At 41.4% G+C, this 21,067-nt stretch overlaps 1 protein-coding gene across 1 annotated transcript in view; it reads left to right on the top strand.

The window, feature by feature from the left end:
* ANO3 (anoctamin 3) overlaps window positions 1-21,067 on the top strand; it is a 97,047-nt gene that overhangs the window by 21,709 nt on the left and 54,271 nt on the right. The window contains exons 7-10 of the mRNA XM_074999005.1: window positions 6,912-7,033; window positions 8,527-8,661; window positions 12,456-12,552; window positions 17,895-17,955. Coding sequence (XP_074855106.1) covers window positions 6,912-7,033; window positions 8,527-8,661; window positions 12,456-12,552; window positions 17,895-17,955 — 415 coding nt within the window. The remainder of the gene's footprint in view (window positions 1-6,911; window positions 7,034-8,526; window positions 8,662-12,455; window positions 12,553-17,894; window positions 17,956-21,067) is intronic.

Below are 21,067 nucleotides of genomic sequence, written 5' to 3'. Positions count from 1 at the left end.
AGAAAATTAATATTAAAATTTTCAGTGCAAAATAGTTGTGAATAGTTGTATAGAACTTTATTTTGAGAATAGTCACATCAGTCAGTTATGGATCTGCTATAATGTCCATTTAAATCAATGCCATTTTAAATCAATGGAAAGAGTCTCATTGGTTTCTGAAGGCATGGATCAGGCCCTACATGGCTGAAAGAAGGAAATAAGTCTTTGATCTTCCTAATAACTTCAAACTGAGTTTGATGTCATGATCAGACAAGTAATGTGGACAGTTGTGACTCTGAGATGTGAGATTGCTTTAGCTGAGGATGTGACATACCACACTGTGTTTGAAAGTGACTTCAATTTCCCAGGAGTCTGGATAAAAACTGTTTTTGGCATTAACACTTTAAGGCAGGGGAAGATAAAAGAGAAGTACTCTCACATTCCTTTCACATTTTCATTGTAATGCTAGATGGCATTGACTTGAGGGGAATACTAACCATTCCAGTGGAAATAAAAAACCATCAGTATGAGAGCTTATTCTCACTTCTACAACCACAAAGTAGTGAGCCGGTGTGGCCTCCTGCTGACTCAGAGGCAGAGGAGGCTGCGCAGAGGCCCTGGTGGGCGGGCCCGGAGCCAGAACACCAGTGGCCTGCCCCTCAGAGGGCGGGACCCAGCGCCAGAAGGCCAAGGGCGGGGCTCGGGACCCACTAAAGCCTGGGCCTTCAGGCGGGGGAGGGGGTTGCGCCTTCGCGAGCTCCCCGGCGCCAGGGGCAGAGAGCCCGCTACCGCTCGACTGGTCCAGAGGAGCAAGCCCCCAGCGGCCCAGACCAGCCAGGCCAGCCACGGATCCGGATGCCCCAGGGGACCTACCCGGACTTCCCAGACCTGCCAGGACCCTCATGCCACTGGAGACCCCCCCCCAGCCTTGGAGGAAACCCCGGGCCCTGCCAGACCGACGAGGGTGAGTGACCCCGAGGCCCCAGGAGCGGCCTGCCCCAGAGCTCCGGCAGACCCCGGCAGCCCCCAGGCCCAGGATCGCCTCGGGCCCACCATGCTACCGCCGCCAGACTACCCCAATCATGTGGACATGACCGACTGGCCGGAGCCCCCAAAGGTGGACGATCAGGAGGGTCTGACCCCACGGGACCCCCTGACCAGATGGACTGGGACCTTCCCCCGGTGGAGGCGGAGGTAGGAAGTGGCCCAGGGAACGACGCTCCCAAACCAATGGCGGTGTGTTGCGGCCTGGATCCCCACTGCCGTGGTCGTGTGTGAGCGACCCACAGGGCCCCGGGCCAGGTCGCAGTGGAGTGGGAGGGCCTGCGACCCCCTACCCCCTCCTTGATGGGGCAAGCCCTTGCCGGGCCTGTGCTCCAAACCCTTGTGCTGCTGCCCTGCCCCAAACTGAGGGCTGGGCTTGTACACTAAACTGTGAACTGCTGCCCCGCCCTGGACTGAGGGGTGGGCCGGGCTTGTACTAAACTGTGAACTGGTGCCCCGCCCTGGACTGAGGACTGGGCCACTAGTGCACCCCTTTTTGTTGCTGCGCTGCCCTGAGCCAAGGGCTGGGCTTCCCAGGACTCCCGGTGTGGCTACCGTCCCGTCCCCGCCCCACCCCGGGCGCTACAGGCACTGCCCTAGCTCTGGATGCTTACAACACTGTCTCACATGTTCTCACTTACATGCTTATTTTTGTAGTGTGAATAACTATCTCTAGTTCTGTAGAAAACTGTTACTTTAACAAAATCACTTTAGTGAGCCATTATTTTATTGACTTTGCAATGAAAGGTTCAGCATTAGGACCTGCATAAAAGGCAGAATAATATACTTTTTCTTTTTAATTTCCAACCCAGTGCAATACAGTCAATTAAAAGAGCAACCCAAATATGCGTATTACTGTGTCAACATTTTGCTGTGGCAAAGCAGTGAAAGAAGAAAAGAGAGAGATTCTAATTCTAATTCTGTGCTGAGATTTGAGCACAATTCTGCTTTTTCTATGGCACCCATTTATACCAACCTTGCATTGCAGGATAGGTGGGAATGAGGCTCCTCTTTAACTAGAAACCCACATTAGGCTAATTTTTATATTGAATTACCCATATGGTGCCATACTAACTTTGGGGTTACCTCGGTGCCTCTGAGTAAAACATGACCCTATGTTCCTGTAAAAACAACAGGCCTGGGCCATTGGCAGGAAGGATTGAACCTGTTACCTTTCTCAAAGCCACATGCCTCTGCTGCATGAGCTAAAAGCCAGCTGGCTCCCAGCTAAGGCAGTATAGCAAAGACTTCACTCTCCATTATCAGTGGTCTCAGTGCCTCTGGGGTTACATACTTCCCTCGGAGGAGGAAGCCCATCTCAAGCTTCTGAGACATTTCAGCATTTCATCATGGATGAGTCCCCACTTAACGGGGGGGACTAAACCTGCAACCTTAGGGGCTAAAGCCATGTGCTCTACTACATGAGCTAAGATTCTTTTGTCTTTATTTAAATTAATTCTTACTTCCTTACTGGGTTGGGAAGAGGGTTGAGGACAGTTTGGGAACTACGCATTAATGTTACAGGGAAGTGTTCACAAACTCAAACAAGTTTGACAAATGGTTAAAAAAAGAGAGAGTAAAATCTTTACAAGGTTTAACTATAGCTGTGTCTACACGTGCACGCTACTTCGAAGTAGCGGCACTAACATCGAAATAGCTCCCGTCGCGGCTACACGCGTCGGGCGCTATTTCGAAGTTAACTTCGACGTTAGGCGGCGAGACGTCGAAGTCGCTAACCTCATGAGGGGATCGGAATAGCGCCCTACTTCGACGTTGAACGTCGAAGTAGGGACCGTGTAGACAATCCGCGTCCTGCAACGTCGAAATTGTGGGGTCCTCCATGGCAGCCATCAGCTGGGGGGTTGAGAGACGCTGTCTCTCCAGCCCGTGCGGGACTCTATGGTCACCGTGTGCAGCAGCCCTTAGCCCAGGGCTTCTGGCTGCTGCTGCTGCAGCGGGGGATTCATGCTGCATGCACAGGGTCTGCAACTCGTTGTCGGCTCTGTGTATCTTGTGCTGTTTAGTGCAAGTGTGTCTGGGAGGGGCCCTTTAAGGGAGCAGCTGGCTGTTGAGTCCGCCCTGTGACCCTGTCTGCAGCTGTGCCTGGCACCCTTATTTCGATGTGTGCTACTGTGGCATGTAGACGTTCTCTCGCTGCGCCTATTTCGATGTGGTGCTGCGCAACGTCGATGTTGAACATCGACGTTGCCAGCCCTGGAGGACGTGTAGACATTATTCATCGAAATAGACTATTTTGATGTTGCCACATCGAAATAGGCTACTTCGATGTAGGCTTCACGTGTAGACGTAGCCTATATGTGTCACTGCTAACCTTGAAGGGACATCCTTGACTTAGTTAGAGTTATAAAGTCCAATATTGTGCCTCCTATGAAGGAAGCTGACTGTGCCTCTCCTCCTAACTTTGTAGCTACGACTTGGTAGGCTTGAGCAGTCAAGCTGTGAGGTGGATTTCATTCAATGCTGGACTCCTTTCTGAAATCGTGAACTATAACTCATCTAGCCAGTTTCTAGATCATTGCTGGTTCACTTGGGAATGAAGGGTAGCGCACTCCAGAGAGAAGGCACTTGCCTGAATAGGATAAAAATGTTTTTTATAGTGGGATGGAAGCCGGTTTCCAGTCTTATCCATTGTTTTTTTTTTCCACATCTCTTTCACTGCTGACCCTCCACCAGTTGCAGGCACAGAAATAATGCAATAGAAAAGTGTACTATCAGATACATTTTACAGTTCACACTATGTAGGCACACTCCTGGTTCTTGGCATTCACATTTTGTGGTACAGGTTGAACATCTTTAGTCTGGCACTCTCGGAACCTGGTGGGTGACAAATGAGAGAATTTGCTGGACCAAGAAGGTCAATATTGTCTAGCACATTACCAACACTTCCACTGCTTCCTGGGCTCTTAGATAACACTGAGGGGTAAACTACAGCTAACTAACAGCACAGAACACTGAGCGCCAGGACTGGTAGCTGTAAACCAACGTTATAGAACCACGGACAACTTGGCCAAGCCAACATTATAGGACCACGGACAACTTGGCCACACCCATGCTCAGTGGCCATCTGGCTAGCTAAAACTGTGCCAGATTATGGAGGTTGCTGGATGAGAGTCCTAGGCTTTGCCTACACCAGAGTTTTGTCGACAGAGGGGGCTTTCTGTCGACATAATTCAGGGAGCAGCTACACACACAAAGCGTTCTGTTGACAGAATCTCAACAGAACTCCACATTTGTCTCAACTGCATTATCCTTCAAAAATTTGAGGAATAATACTAGTGCAGTATAAGCACTTTTGTTGACAGAGAGGGCTTCTGGGTTGCGGGGCATCCGTTTGCAGAGCTGCCATTCCGCTTTCTGTCACCAGAGGGCAATGCAGTCTGGCAATTATCCATTGACAGAGCAAGTTGTGTGTAGCAAGTATCAGAGAGGTAGCTGAGTTAGTCTGTATCTTCAAAAACAAAAAGAAGTCCTGTGGCACCTTATAGACTAACAGATATTTTGGAACGTAAGCTTTCGTGGGCAAAGATCTGCTTTGTCAGATGCATGAGTTGGGGGAAGGGGCGGGGCGGGGGTGGTTCCAGAGGAGGAATTAAAGAGGGAGTCTCAGTAAAGGGGAAGGCCAAAGCTGGCAAGGTCCACATCCACCCTGACTGAATAGACCTTCACCAGAATAGAGATTCTGTCGAGATTTCTCTATCAACAGTAACTTCTGTCAATAGATGCTTCTAGTGTAGACGTAGCCCTAGTGTGCCAGATTAGAGAGGTTCAATTTATACTGAAAATCAGGTGCAGCTTGTGCTATCGTGTACTATGCTGTAAATCATTTCATGTTCTTAATCTGTTCTGGGTTAGAGAAGGAAATGTAAAGTATCATTTTTAAATAATGAAAAAATATTTTCAATAAAGTGACAATAAAAATGATTGGGTTCTTGAACTTTTAAAACAAATTCAACCCAGAGGCACTTCAGAGCATCTAATGGACAATACATTCCCTTCAAAATAGTATATTAAATCCATCCCTAATTCACAATGCCATTAAATGAAAGAGAATGGTCAGTAGAACTGTATGCCTTATTAAATGAAAACATCGCCTTCAACTGGGATATTTCCTTATGCTCAGATTTAAATGTGGAACCACAGAACACTAGTGACTTCACTTAGGAAAGGTCTGAAAATTCTCGGTCATAATTTTTTACCCACGTGTAATGCAGTGCATTCAGGTTGTAAATGAATCCAGATAGAAGCCCCCAGCTGGTGCAGGGTCGGTCAATTTCCCCCCAGCAATGGCTTTGCAAGGTCTCTGTGAGGGGAAATTGACCAACCTCACACCAGCTGGGACTCAGTCAGTCTTGCTGCTTGAGCCTCCAGTTGGTGTAGGGTCATTTAAGTGTGCCATGAAATTTCATCAGTTTCCATGGCACACTTAGACAGTTGTAGCCTGCACTTAGCTTATAATATATGATCTAGGTTAGATATTAAGAAGCCGTGATAGTCTAGCTAACTGAGGCCTAGAAGGATCTATGCCTATCTATTTTTCCTGTCAGCAGTAAAGCAAGGGGCCTGCCTGGTAAATAGGGCACGGGAGGGAAAGCTTGGGCAAATTAACTTTCCATATGTAAGTTTAACTGCGTCATATCAGTCTGTGCCATCTAAAAGTACCACTCAAACATCAAAATACACCCAAACTTTTCCTCACTTATAGGAAATAACATGAGATCATCCAATACATTCAGGTAAAGGGGCCCGGACGGGAGTTTCCCCTTGAGCTTCTTTCTTGAAAACAACAGGATGATTAGAATAAGGAAAACACATTGAAAACACAGGGGTCTCAGCAGGTATTCAAGATCTGATTGGGTCGGACCCTAATTTAGTCCACATGAAGGGAAAAGGGTATAAAAATCCTTTGGGAGAAACAGAAGGTAGCGTAGAAAGCTCAACGCGATGCATGTTAAATTGTGCCAGACGGACCTCCACCAGCAGGGTGTCTATCACCCGCTCTCTCTCTCTCTCTCTCCTTTGTTGTTTCCTACTCTTGATATTCCCTAGAACTCTCTGCTAACTTCTTCCTTTTCCGAACCACTGCAATAGCTCCTTTCTGACAGGTGGAAGTGAGCTGGTCTCAGGTTCTAAAGAGCTCAAAAGGAGTCAGTGAGCATTGCATCCTGTTTACCTAGCATAGGTTTAAACCATGAGTGCAGTTAATAAAACAATAGGTATTAGAGATATTGTTAAGTAAAATCTTTTCATTGTAATCCAAGTGCTAACCGCAATATAGATATATTGTAGTTTGTATTGGTTTAGTGCTGCATATATACCATTGTGCTGTTAAATAAACAAACCATAAGTGCCGCTAAAATTGTTGTCTGTGTACCTACTGGGAATCCCAAAAACTCACCTCCAGCTTCAGCCTGAGGCTCTGCCTTGGACTTCACAGTTAGCCTGGGGGAGGTGCGAACCTATAATCTTCAACTTTGTCAGATTGGCGAGCCTTCCCAAATTTATATATATCCATATATCTTGCTACCTTTCACCCAGGTCAACGCAGTTCCCTCAGCACATGGGTGTGCCACAGCACACTAGTTGAAAAACCATGGGTCTAGTTAGTGAGGAAAGAGTATTTTGGAACTGGTCTTTAAATCTGTCTCTGAGGGAATTTGTCTTCACAGAGAAGTTTATAACCACCGCTGCTGTATCAGGCTTCATAATCTATTCAGGACTGCCTTTTCTATAACTACTAGTAATAAATGAACTAATGAATCTGTGTCATAAAAAAGTCTTTATTTGCATTTCAATCTAAATGCATTCTTTTTAATTCCTCTTTCTTTCCCAGTGGCAAAATATATATTTAATTTCTTTCTGTGTTGCAGGGAAGCCACAAGAGTAGACATCCCATTAAAACACATGGAGCTCAGAATCACAGGCACTTGTTGTATGAGCGCTGGGCACGGTGGGGTATGTGGTACAAATATCAGCCTCTGGATTTAATCAGGTACCCCCACAATGTAACATAACTTATTTCAAATATATGAAAAGCAAGGCAGTGGCAGACTATACCTTCTGCTGAAAGTTACGATTTTATATTTAAAATAAAATTTTTGAGCAAAAATGTGTTTTTGCTTCATTGATAGTTTAGCTACATCTCATACAATGCATGGTGGCCTCAGTCCTCCTTGTTGTTCAGTGCTGGTGGAATCCTTCTGTACTCTTACCTGTTTCAGGGGTTCCATGAAGGTGCAGAGATCTCGCTCATGGAACAATTAGAGAGTGGAGACCTAAGGCTCAGTTCTGCCATCTTAGTGCGGACAGATCCTTACCTTAACCAAAGCCTTTTTTTTTTTTAAATCAAAGTAGTGCCAAATAACTCCTGCCACAGTTTGCAAGGGTGAGGTTTATAAGAGAAGTGTTGACTATTTTTATATTAAACATAGTTTTGATAGAATCAGTGTTGGAATTTATGTATAATTTCCTTTACCTGTCCTATTATTAACACCAGGGATTACTAAAATGAAAAGAATTCTTACAATAAGTTTCCATATAATTAGTGCCAGTGTTTGACCAATTTGTTGGCATGATCCCTTATTTTCTGGCCAAGTTCACTGCCATCTCAGCTCTTCTGGCAACTTTTCACCCACTTTTGAAGAATCTAGGCTGAATTTTGAACTCAAGTACCCTATATGTTACCACTTGGCTCTAACAGTAGATATGTGTAACAATCCAGCATATGTTGGTGTTTTCATAGCACACTGCCTATTACGTGAGCACAGAACCTCTGTCACCTACTTGGTCAGGATCCCAACAAGGGCAGTCAAGGCCAGGGCTGATACCATGGGTCACACTCAGAGCCACGTGTCAGGGTTTGAATCAGGAGTCAAAGTCCAAATTGAGCCAAGGTCAAGCCAGGAGATCAAGATGAAGGGGCAGGAAAAGTCATGGCAGCTACAAAAGAGGCACACGGTCACCAGGATACTTTCTGGAATATATACCTTGGGTTTACCTAGGTGGGAAGCCAATCAGGAATCATAGAGCTGCTGTCTGTCATTCTCTTCAGGCAGATCTTCCCATGTCAGCGTCCACATCAGGTTATGGGAAATGCAGTGGAAGTCTGTTACAGCCTAGAGAGATTAGCTCCTTGGTTGATCTGGTGTGGATGGAGACGTCACTTCCCTCAGCTCCCATTGGCCAAGAAAGGCCATCAGCGGCTAACAAGAGGTGCAAATGGCTGTGCCTGCAGACAGGCAGCTAAATAAAGTGCCAGTGGCCTGCCGGAGGCCAGGGGATATATTCTTTGTTAGAATTCAATTTTTTCCACTAAAGAATAATACCAGACTGAAATCAAATGTATTTGGGACAAAATGCTACTAAAAAGATAATAAATAAAATTTAAAAAAAACTAATTATTATTTCTTTTTAGGATTCTTATATGTCTATCAAGAGGGTCATGATCACTTACGTCCAACTATTTCTTTTTGCTGTTTCACACAGGAGGTATTTTGGTGAAAAAATTGGCCTTTATTTTGCTTGGTTGGGATGGTATACTGGAATGCTCATTCCTGCTGCACTTGTCGGGCTGTTTGTTTTCCTTTATGGATTGTTTACCATGGATTCTAGCCAAGTAAGGTATGATGACAATAAAATCCTGTTTTAAGACAGTTATCCTTGCAGTAACAGCCAGAGATGACCTAAACTAAATGTTGCACCACTTCAATCAGATTTTAAATGTTTGCTAAACTTACAGCATTTCATAGTAATCAAACTGAGGTCTCGATTATGTCATCAGCTACACCCCCTCTATATTACCATTTACATCAAAAGCTGGACATTTACCACTCACAGTACCTCAATTTGTGGATATATTTGCAGCATTTTCAACTCTGTATACAAGAAAATATAGCAAATTTATGTGGAAGATGGGTAATTGCAAAAGGCCTCCCAGTAATGAGTCTCACTATTTTGAGGCAAACTCATGAAAACTCTCTCCCATGTCATTGAAACTCTGAACATAATTCTTTTTTCAGCTACATTGGTGTAAATTAAGAGCCAACTCCCTTGTAGTCAAATGAGTTAGAAGTCAAATGTAGTCAAATGGTGTGAGAGTGAAGTGCAGCATGCAACCTATGGAAGCTTCAAAGTGAATTTCTCCTGATGTGGGTCCGTCCCATAAGGAATTGATGATGTTTGCTTAAGAAAACAGTGAAGAGAAATTGTGCTAAGGCAAATATCTGATTCGTCGTAAGAAGTTTCTAAAGAGATACTTTTCTTTCCAAAGCTTTCCATTAGGAGTGATTAGCTCCTTGGTGCAGATCACTAATGCATGGGAATAGAACATAAATCATAGTCTGCACATGCTCAGACTATTACCTTTATGGAGCCAATTGTGTAGAATATTGATGTATTTTAGCCTTTTAACAATGAGTACTTCTTTTTTCTTTAAATTGTCTTTATCTTGTACTTTACAAAGTCTTAGGCTTAGTCTACACTAGGCGGTAAGTCAATTTCAGATATGCAATTTTAGCTACAGTGATTGTGTAGCTAGAATTGACATATCAGAAATCATCTTACCTGACTGTCCTCACTGAGGGAGGTCGGTGAGAGCCTTGTGATAGTGAGGAGTACAGGGGTTGACTGCCAACCCCAGACAGATTGATCTCCACCAGGCACATGAGATCAAACTCCCAAAGATCAACCCTGACCGGGTCGATATTCCTGCAAGTGTAGACGTGGCCTTATATTGTTTTCCTGCAGCGCTTAAATAAAGCTTTGTCAAGTTTGACTGTTTCAGATGACATTGTCTGTTATATCAGACAGTGTATTTCTATTAATATCATATATTTTATTTTGTTGAGGTGTTTCATTGGTTTTTTCCCATGAGGTAAGTTTGAGAGGCTGACACACAACATGAAATGCACTGGCATGAAATTAAACTTCCTAATGTTCATTGTTTTCTTTCTGGTAAAAACACAGACTTGTACCATCTACAGTGTGCACATCCAAACAATAAATTACTAATATCACCTAGCATTTATACAACACTTTACAAATGTTGAACTGGATCCTTTTTTTCATTTGTATTATACTTTGTTTACTGGCTTAGACAGCTACTGAAACCCCAATTTATCTGGTATAAGGTAAGTTAGACTGGGCCAGAATGCCAAAGATAAGGACTTACGACATGAACTTGAAAGGTGTGTTAAATAGAATTGGTAATTTTGTAGTCACTTGTGGCTCATGACCAATGTGTATTAGAGACTCAAAGGGGCCGGCTCTGAGAGGAACACCCAAATGGGTGGGTGTGGTGGACTCAGAAGATAACAGCCTGCAAGGGAAGGGCAAGGCTTTGCAGATGAGAATACCATTCATGTGTTCCCTCATTCCCCTTCCTGGTGGAAGGAAAAAGGGATTTGGATGTGATCTGAATCATTAGGCTAAAGAGGGACAATTCTTTCTATCATTTTTTACACCACCCTTAGCTACAATAAAAATCTGGCATCTTGTGGGACAGTGAGGTATTACACTCTCCGTCCCCATTACTGATCCTAAAAGCTCATGGTTCAGTGTTTCAACTGGCCACACATAGGCACCCGACAGTATTATGGGAGAAGTTTCTTTTGGGCTGGGTCTACACGTGCCCCTTCCTTTCAAAACGGGCATGTTAATGAGCAGGTTCGAAATATTCTAATGAGGTGCTGCAATGAATATGTAGCACCTCATTAGCATAATGGCAGCCACCGTGATTCTAAAGTGCGGCTTTTCAAATCGCGCCCCGTCCATGGAGACGGGACCTTCCGAAAGGACCCCCTCCCAGTTTTCGAAAGGCTTCTTCCTATCTGATCAGAAGAAGGGCTTTTGAAAACTGGGGGGGGGTCCTTTTGGAAGATGCCGTCTCCACGGGTGCCGCGCAATTCAAAAAGCCACGCTTTTGAATTGCCGCGGCCGCCATTATGCTAATGCTTTCAGTATCCTTCCTCTGAAGGATAGTCATGCCTAGAGATGGGACGTTCATCAGGGAAGGGTGCTGAGGTGGCACCAAACAAGCTTGGTAGTCTGGTTCTTGCTCGTGTGCTCAAGGTCTGTGTCAGATTGGTAACATATTACTTGCAGTTCACACTGACAGTGACATGGGAATTTTTTACCTTTCTCTGCAGCCTGTTAAGTGCAGGTCACTTGCCAAGAGTATCTGGGTATCTCTCATTTAATCATTTCCTTGCCATTGTAGGGGCCTTGGACAGTAGTGAACCTGGGTCCTTCTGATTCTGTGTCTGTGGCATGTAATTGTATAATCTTCTGTCAGATGTAATACTTTGTTTTAATTTCGGTTCAGATTAATGTGCAGGTGCTAGGTGGTTTTGGTGGCCTATTGGTGATATACAAGAGATGAGATAGGTGATCTGATGGTCCCGTCTGGCCTTAAACCCACATCCTGTTAAACACTGCAGACTTTGCTTGAAAAAACATCCCTATATCTGCTATATTTTCATGTATGTTCTGACCAAGGCATTCAATAACGTGCTTAATTTTAAGAATGAAGATAGTCTCCTGAGACTACTCATGTACTAAAGCACCTTAGTAAATCCCAGGGTCTTTTGAAAGCCTAAGCTAATATGATATCTGAAGATATTTTTTTCCAACCTGTGACTGAAATGCCACTAGAAGAATGGCTCTAGTTATATTTTGTCCCCCTAAATCATACAATCATGGGAGAAATGTAAACACAAATATTGGAAATACAAATGCTACAAGTTCCCTACCCTTTGAGCTCACCCCTCCCCCATAAAACTAGCTGCCATCTGCATTGGATATTTTTGATATTCAATATCATGGGTGAAATCCTGACTCTATATAAGTAAATCTAAATCTCCCATTGACTTTTCTTGGGCTGGGATTTCAGCCTTTTTCATTGTACATATATGTGTGTGTGTGTGGTTTTTTTTCTTTAAACATGGTTGACCAGATCTTTCAGATGATCTAAATTGGTACAGCTCCATTAATGTTGCTCGAGGTAGAGTCTACATCAGCTGAAGATCTAGTTTCCTTAACTTTGTTAAATATAAGCATAAGTCATTATCAGTCTGGGAACAGTCCTTCAGGTCTACTGTATATAATGCTTCCATTGAAAGTCACATGTGCTTTGCAGAAATAAGGACTGCAGTATCACATCCAGTGATGATATTATGTTTGCGAAAAGACAAACACTGTTGCTGCTGAAGTCATATGCAGACCTCCTCTTTATTTAAGTTGGATGAGGATTTGGCTCTTTAATTTTTGATGATCAATTTAATTTGATTTTTGATTAGTCTATTTCATGGTCTAGGCATGTTATAAATAAATAAAGACTATAAACTTGAGTCTGGAAAACTGTTTAAGGATTCTGAAAGCCTTTTTATAACCTTTATTTTCTTACCTTTCTGCTAAAGCAAAGAGATCTGTGAAGCAAATGAAACCATCATGTGCCCTATGTGTGAACGCAATTGCACATTGCAAAAACTCAATGAAAGCTGCATCTATGCAAAGGTAATTAGTAGTTTTCAGCTGCAAGGTGATCCTATCTAAAAGTCAATTCTCTCTGCATAATGCTTAGTACTTTTACTTCAGCAATGGCTCCTCTGCAAGGTGATAATATTCTGCTAACCATTCAGTGACAAAAATATCTGCAGCCTTTATACTCAGCATCTATTAAACAAATAATTTGTGTTTCATTGATGATGAAACAATCACAGCTGATTATAAAAATTAGTTTTTGAGAGCATTTTCTTTTTATCTCTGTTTTTGTCCATCTGAAGAAGCATAATGATACAGCAAACTTTTCTGGAGAAGTGGGTCTGCCCCATGAAAACTCATCACCTAATAATTTAAAAACAAAAGAGCAGTCCAGTAGCAATATTTAAGGCACAGAGAACCAAAAATAGTAATCTAGGTTGACAAATCAGAAAAATATTATCAAGGTGAGCATTTTAATGGAGTGGACCATTCTGTTAATGACCTGAAGGTTTGTGTCTTACTGTCTTGCTGTTGCAAAAAAAGCAAACATGATTCTGGGATGCATTAACAGGTGTGTTGTGAACACCTTGATTACTATTTTTGGTTCTCTGTGCCTTAAATATTGAGTCTGTTCTGGTATGGTTATGATCTGAAGAAGTACGTATGTCCCACGAAAGCTCATCACCTAATAAATTATTTTGTTAGTCTTTAAAATGCTACTGGACTGCTTTTTTTTTGGTAGTATATAGACTAACACAGCTTTCTCTCTGTTACCACCTCATAATTTATTTTGTTAGTCTTTAAAGTGCTATATGATGGCTTTTTTTTTCCCCTGCCCCCGATAGTGTTTTCTACATTACTTATGATTAAGTTCTCATTTTTCTTTGTGGTGTTGATGACTGAATTTCTGTTCTTCTTAAAGGATTTTTTTTCATTATAGAGAATTATGAATAATGTTCCTGTGCTGGACTTTGTTCAGTCCCAATCAGCACAATGTTGTAACACAGTCAAATCTTCTGGTACAGCAGTGGTTCTCAAAGTGTGTTCCACAGGCCACTAGTGTTCCACAACCATGTCGCAGGTGGGCCATGGGCTCAGGATGTGCTCCTGCAGCAGAGGGCCCTTCCTGGCCTGTATCCACTCTGTGTTACCCCGTATATCTATATTTTTATACTCCAGCAGACTAATATAAATAATTTAGTATTTAAGGTATTTAGATATAGGTGAATGTGTTTTGTCATCATGGGGGTTGGCTGATGGTCTGTGGAAAGGTTAGCATTGAGCAGAGGATGTGGGGGAGTTTGAGCACCACTGTGCTACAGGAAACTTTCCACCAAACTTGAGCATTGACTACTTTTGAATGCAAGAAATGTATATAAATGAAGGCATATATCAAGCAACTTTGGCTTGTGTTATATTAACAGTACTGGAACCAGTCTCAGTTTTTCTTTCTTAAAATTATTCAATGCAATAAAAAAATTCTTGTTCAGAGCTCAGTATTGTTTAGAGAAATTTGAATGGCTTTTACTTTAAGGCATAATGGTAATAATTTGAGAGAGAAAGTCAGTGTTTAAAAAGATTTTGAAAATTTGGTTTCATTTCAGAATGGGATTAAATTCAAAACATGTAGAAATTTTTCATGAAGTGAAAATGCCAAACAATTTAGATCAAAATATTTTATTTTATTTTATAATATAAACAATCCAAACAAAACATAATTTCAAAAAGACAAATCAAAAAGTTTAATTTCAAAATGTGGAAATGAGTTGTTTTGGTGTTGCTGGAGCTTAGTTTTATTCCCTGCCCCCCTGCCTCCTAAAACAAAATGTTAATGAAACTAACTTGATTTCAGGGACTCGCTTTATTATTACTCTGTTTGTTACCCTTTTTGATAAAAATAGTTCCATTAAAGCTTTTTTTCTGATCAGCTCTCGTAAAAATTGTAAATATACCACATGTAATATCTTTCATCAAATGCACACAAAACATTGAACAAACTGTGTTGTGCTGCCCATCCCAGAAATGCATTTGCCTGTAAAGTGCACCTGTTTAACTGTACACAGCACCCCTGCCTGGTAGTTGACTGGAAGGTACAGTGCAATCTCCAATGTAGTATTTTTGAAGATGCAGGTTTAGTGCAGTAAATATCACAAGCCCTTATAAATATTAGCCTGGGGGAGAGAGCTCATTCCAGGCCTGACCTGTTTGCCGTCTTCCCACCTCACTGGGTGCAGGAAATTGATGGGAACAGACGTGAAAGGAATACAGCTGGGTAGCAAGAGAGGGGAACACACGTCAAGGGGCATAAGATAGCTTTCCCCATAGAAGTCTCTGGCACTTACTGGCCAGGTGAGTGAGATGGGTGCTGACTGGGCAGGGTTCCCCACCTTCCGGGATTTCACCCAGCACAGGGGTCATATGGAAGCTTCCTTTGGCTTTGTTCCAGCAATCAGTCCTATCCACCTAAACTAGGAATGAGAACCACAGCTGACATGCTGTGGGTCTAACTGATCTCCTGTTAAGGGGATTTGGAAGGAATTTTTTCTCCCATGGATCAAATTGGCAGAGAATGGGGGATATTTTTCCCTTCCTCTTGCCACCTGCAAGCCTCATTGGGTTAAATGGAACATGAATAGTTCCTAGCTATGGTACTGGGGTGGCGTTACTTAAGTGGTAGGTCTATGAGCCCCAAACTTCAGAAGAAAGTTAACACAGCCCTGGTGATTCCTCACAAGGCTAGAGGGGGTTAGTGGAAATAATGCGCTTTTCCTCCTGCAATTCTTGTCCCTTGCACACCACTTCCCTCCTGTCGATAGGTAGATGCCAGGTCTTGCAGAGATCCCTAGCATTATCTGGGGAGATGGATGAGAATGTTGTGAATGTACTAGCCTACTTCCTTATCTCATCTCTGCCCCCCCACCCCCCCACCCCTGGCAGCTTATAAGGAGCACAATTTGGACCATGCCATTTCTTTTGGTATGTCCTGTTAAGAATAACGTAACTGACTAGTAGTGGATTGTTAGTTTAAGGAGACAGAACACAATTATATAAGGTGTAATTTGGCCAGGTTACCTGGGTTCACAGCCTTGATTTTGAAGAGCTCTTTGACAATCAGTCAGCACCTTGGTTTTATGCTTTTGTCTTGCCTTCCACATTGCCCTATTGCAGCACATTTCCTGACTCACTAGCCTTGCTCTCTGTAGCTTCTGACTTTTCAGCTAAAAGTCCCTGCCTGCTCAACCCACTCCTGCTTAACTTTAGGATAAAATCATTATCTGGTGTGGTAGTAAGACAACAGGCCCACAATGATCAGAGCATTCCAAAGAAAATGCATGAACTAGAGCCAGAAACTCTCGGTCTAGTCAAGCAAAATCTTCTGAGGAGTAACATTTTTTAACATTTCCTTAAAGAGGTGTATTGTTTACACCTGTCTTTATTGCACTGATTTTCCCAACCTACAGCACCTGAAAAATCTGAAGCTCCCTGTCAATTTTACTGAGTTGCAAAAATCTGTAAATTTTGCCACTTTCATTTTCCAATCAGATTTTCAGTCACATGAAATAGTTTGCTTGTATGTTATTTTTATTAAAACAAAAACAAAACAAAAAAAATGAAGTCAAAGGCATATTTGCTTACAGGTTTCAGACAATTATGTCATTCATACAAAGAACATACTGATCACTGCAATTAGGTAACAACTTTTCAGTTTCCATCAGCACAGTAAAATAAACAAATCCTCGTATGCTAGTAAAACTTATCTATTTAATAACTCTACTCAATATTAAAAGTGTTTGTGTTCAAGAAAAAATCAGACATACTGAAAAGTCATACAGCATTCATACTCTTTTTGAATTTTTCTCCTGAATTTATAAATGATGAGGATTTCAAGAGAGGTATTTTTTTTCTAATGTTTAATTATCTTCCCTGTTACAAAATATCCTGTCACCTTCTCAGTGTTTATTTTACAAAGGAGATGCAATGATGATGGCAGTCTTTCATTTGAAAAGAAAAAATTGAGATTTGTCTGTTTACAGAATTGGAGCTAAGTACAGAGGAAAACCGTAGTGACAAACAAAAGCTCCTATTAGGTGTAATACTTTTGCTAATAGTAGATACATAACTGCCAGTCACTTAAATATCTCGTAACCCTTGTGACTTCACAAGCATAGCATTTCTAACGGTCACAGTATTGTCAGTTACAACATAAGGACCTGATATTGCAAACCTTTACTCTTTCAAATGGATCTTATTCAAGCTATCCCAGTGAAGTCAACTTTCTTACCTTCAGGAATAAGAGTTACTTGAAGAAGTAGGAGTCTGCAAGACTGGGCTTTACATGATGAACAAAATCAGTGTAATTAAACTATAATCAAAACTGAAGTCTGTACCAAAATGAAGCTCTTAATTCTTCTTTGAAACAATGAAAATACTCAGAAACAATATTTACATTAATTGTTAAACCCACTTATAAATTCTTTTCTTTGTGTGTGTGTGTGTGTGTGTGTGTGTGTGTGTGTGTGTGTTTTCCCCTATTTGGTGCTTTATCAAACATGCTTGTAAATTCTCTCTCTCTCTCAGGTTTACTACGGTATAATAAATCTATGTCATCTTTCAAATGATACTTGAAACTTGAGAATCTAGTCACTGATGCTCACCAAATATAGCATTCTTTTCAGCAGACTATATTTCAGACCTTTACCCTTCACCAAATTTTACAATTGTCCTTTGTCAAAATCCCCCTTCAGAAGAAGAAATTATTCTTCATCTCAGCCTCCTTATACTATTGCCAAAAGTAACTCACACACAGTGATTCTAGATTTATACTATGGAAGAGTCTGTATTCCTCTGATGGATACAGTGAACCTTGAACTATACACAAAATATATGATTATCAAAATTGGGAAGACGGACCCTGTTGGGGCAAGCAAACTGACATAGATATGTGACAGTTTTCAATTACAATTTATCTACCATCCATCATGAGCTCTGAACTTTGCAGGTAAAACAAATCTGTCCCAAAAATTTGATACTGTTAGTAGAAAATGCACAATAGGATGAAACAAACAATGAAGTGGTTGAGAGGTGGAAAATGTTATGTAAACCTTAGTACTGTAATTATTTCATTTTGACATGAACTTTTGTTAATATCAGGATGGCTTTATTCTTCATTTTGGGATTTATCATGATTTATAAACTCATTAGACCTTTATGTGGGTTTAGGGCTCCCTGTTCAGATGCCTATAAGACCTGTAAAGTTCTTTGCAATTCTTTTTGGGGGGGTGAGGCTTTGCAGGTGGAAGAAGATAGTATATAAATGTAAGATGGTATTGTTATGCTTAAATATTTATTTTCTATTTTGTTTTATTTCCATTTAGGTCACACATTTGTTTGATAATGGAGGGACTGTCTTCTTTGCTATTTTTATGGCAATATGGGGTAAGTCCATTTTCCTTCCTAAGGCCATGTCTACACTGAGCAAGGTCTTTCAAAACAGAAAGAAGGGGGCTCTTTCAAAATATCCAATGGAGGGTATATGCACAAAAAGCATTATTTTGAAATTAAATTGAAAGAATGTAGCTTTCCTTTCAAAAGCGCTCTTCCACTCCCACTGCAGGGAGAGTGCCCCCTTTTGAAAGAAAACGTGTAGACACTCTGTTTTTGATTTTTCTGATTTTTGAATTTTTGGCCCATTCTTTCAAAAGGGTGAGGGCTGTGTGGACAGTCTCTGTTGAAAAACCAGATTGCTCTTTTGATCCGTTTTTGTGTATATGGAGACACTATTTGGAAAGAAGGTCTTTCGGAAGAGATCTTCCAGAAGGATGATTTTTGAAAGACTGCAGTTGTGTTGATGTAGCCTAAAAGTGTTCTGCTCACCTCTCCTTCCATGGTTAGCTATTATTTTAGAGGGATTTGAAGTTAAATAGAATTTTAAACAAATAATATATGTTTGTTTATATTTTTCCTATTTTCATCAAATCAGGTTTCTGTACTAGTAGGAAATTTAAAAAAAAATCCCACTACTAATTTACATTCAGAACGTAAGGACTAGAAAAGCAAGGTCTTTAATCCTGCAATTTATGCCATGTGTACAGAGTCTCATGGGGTTCCACTCAAACAGAGCAACTTGAAGGTTTGGGACCAAAATCAGTTTCCAATGAAAAACACTGTAAGATTAAAAGGTTTGTAAGCTTATAGTAGAAGGTTAATTGAAGTGAGTTAAGGATTTAGTATTAATTATTGACAAGAAGATTTCAAATAATGATTGTGTTCTTGTAGGGGGACCTCTTCATTCTCTGTAACATTGTCGGGCAGCATCAAACTAAGGATAAATGCTCAGAGGCCACTCTTGAAGAGCAGTTGCCATTAAGTAACCCTTGCTTTCTCAAAAGAAGGCGGATGGAGTTTTTACAACACTGAAGGCCTCAGCCAATGAGCTTTCATTGATATGAGTTTTTAAATGGGAAGTCCATGGCAGCATTAGGTAGTATAAAGATTTGCAGGCTATAAATACTTGGGATAAATGGATAGATAGTTCTTACTGTGAAAGTGCTGCAAATTTGTACCTGAGACCTTAACATTGGTCCACACAGAGCGCTGCCTCTATTCTAACCAATGTTGTACCATTGTCAAGTGCTTAAATGCCACACAAATGGTCTGTGTCTAACACAAGAGGGTTTTTTCTGGCAAAACTGGGCTTTTTTCTGAAAAATTCAGGCAGCATCTACATGCAAAATGTTTTGTTAGCAGTCTGTTGATAAAACTCAGCACACCTGCCAGCAGCATTATGCCTCTCCTTGTTCAGGTATAATGCCTTTCTCGACAGTTTTCTGTCAACAAAACAGCCGTGCAGAAACTCCAGGACCATTTGTCGACAGACAGAGCTTCCAGTTCACTGGGCAGTCCTGTTTGCAGAGCTTCCAGTTGGCCATTCGGTTGAGAGAGGGCCAGGCAGTCTGACTGCTCTGCTCACTCTCCCAGCTGTGCCAAGCACAAAGGGAAAGAGATGGCATTTCAAAAGTGTTACTGCAAAGTGTATGGTTGAACATCACTCATGTTTTGATGTCCTTGCTGGCAAAAACAGATATGCAAGCAACTTATTTACTACAAAAAAAGAGATGATTAACAAGGGACAAAAACCATGAAAACATCTGGAGTGTGCTCTTGTAATGCTTCCAGCTGTGGCCATTCATTGTTACATCCCTACCATACTGTTGTAGGCTCACAACAGTTCCTGTTATTATATAATTACATAAATCTGCAGATAGTTTTCATTCATAACCATATGATTTGTCCTTCTGCGTATGACATGCAGGCCCTGCATACATTCATTAGCTATCACCCAGGTAATACTTGGATCAGTTTTTGCTTAAGATGAACACCCAGAATTATGAAATTCTTCCCTGAGTATTTTTTGGCTTCTCTGAAATCCAAAGGCTACTTCTCTATTTTCTCTGATGCAGACAGTACTGTTAGCTGACTGAGAGGCCCTCTAGCAATTACTTGTCAGTTATTGGTCCTGTATCAACCATATGATACTCTCTAAAGCAGAGTGGATACCAGAAAAACAGCCAAGGGAAATTATATTTCTTCTCATGGTCAAATTTCAGACAGTCCAAAGTGCTTGAATACACAGCCCAGTGATGGAGATTTTAATGTTGTTTTTCCATAGGCATCCTTATCTTATATGCTCAACTATATCCATTTACATTAGATTATCACAGTTGCAGAGGAATAGAATTCAATATTCTATTTCTTTTTCCCTTGTGAACTCAACACATATTTGGCCAGGTTCTCAGCTGGTATTCATGGGTGTAACTCCAATAATTTGGCCAAAAATGTCCACTCTTAATAATATTCACTGTGAGGCACAGCAACAAATATATGTCCTTTTAATCTTTGAGAGCCATAAGCATTATGTACTTATCAAAAATATTCTGCCTTCCTAAAGCTGTTATGTTGTTAGGCAGTTTAGGTGGTGATAAACAGGTACATTATCCTATTATTTTGGATATCTCAGTGACTTTTGGACTCTTGCTGAATGAGCAAAAATTGTAAACTACTCTGCAGTTCCCTGCATTCTTTTCATTTTTTTTTCCCTAAAGAGAATTCATTTCTCCCACATAGCCCATCCCAAAATATGCTGCATCATTTCTACAGATCCTACTCTGCAATGCAGATAATAGGCCAACTGGTGCAGAGGAGAAAGTGTTGAGTGTGCTTCTCTTCATTCTTGTGCTCTCCCTTCTGTAGTAATTGTAAGCAAATTCTCTTCATGATAAATAGTAATTCACTTTTGGCTGGAAAATTGTAAGCTTTAAGTAAGGTAATTAAAACCAGTGACCTATAGCTTTTTCTCCCAGGAAGGTACAAATATCTAAGCAGGGAGGAAATCCTCTGAGCTGCACATCTGACGGAATAACAGCTTTTCAACATGGTCATTTCGTCTTGGAGCTGTTTTTTCCTTAGAATCCTGGTCATATTGTGCTCTGTTTACAACTTTGCAACCTCAGCAGAAGCCAAAGGAAGCTGCCCAGGTGTTACAAACAGG

Source organism: Carettochelys insculpta, chromosome 6, assembly GCF_033958435.1.
Source record: "Carettochelys insculpta isolate YL-2023 chromosome 6, ASM3395843v1, whole genome shotgun sequence".
NCBI classification, from domain to species: domain Eukaryota; kingdom Metazoa; phylum Chordata; order Testudines; family Carettochelyidae; genus Carettochelys; species Carettochelys insculpta.
The sequence above is the reverse complement of the archived record's forward strand: the minus strand, read 5'-3'. Positions and strand labels throughout refer to the sequence as shown.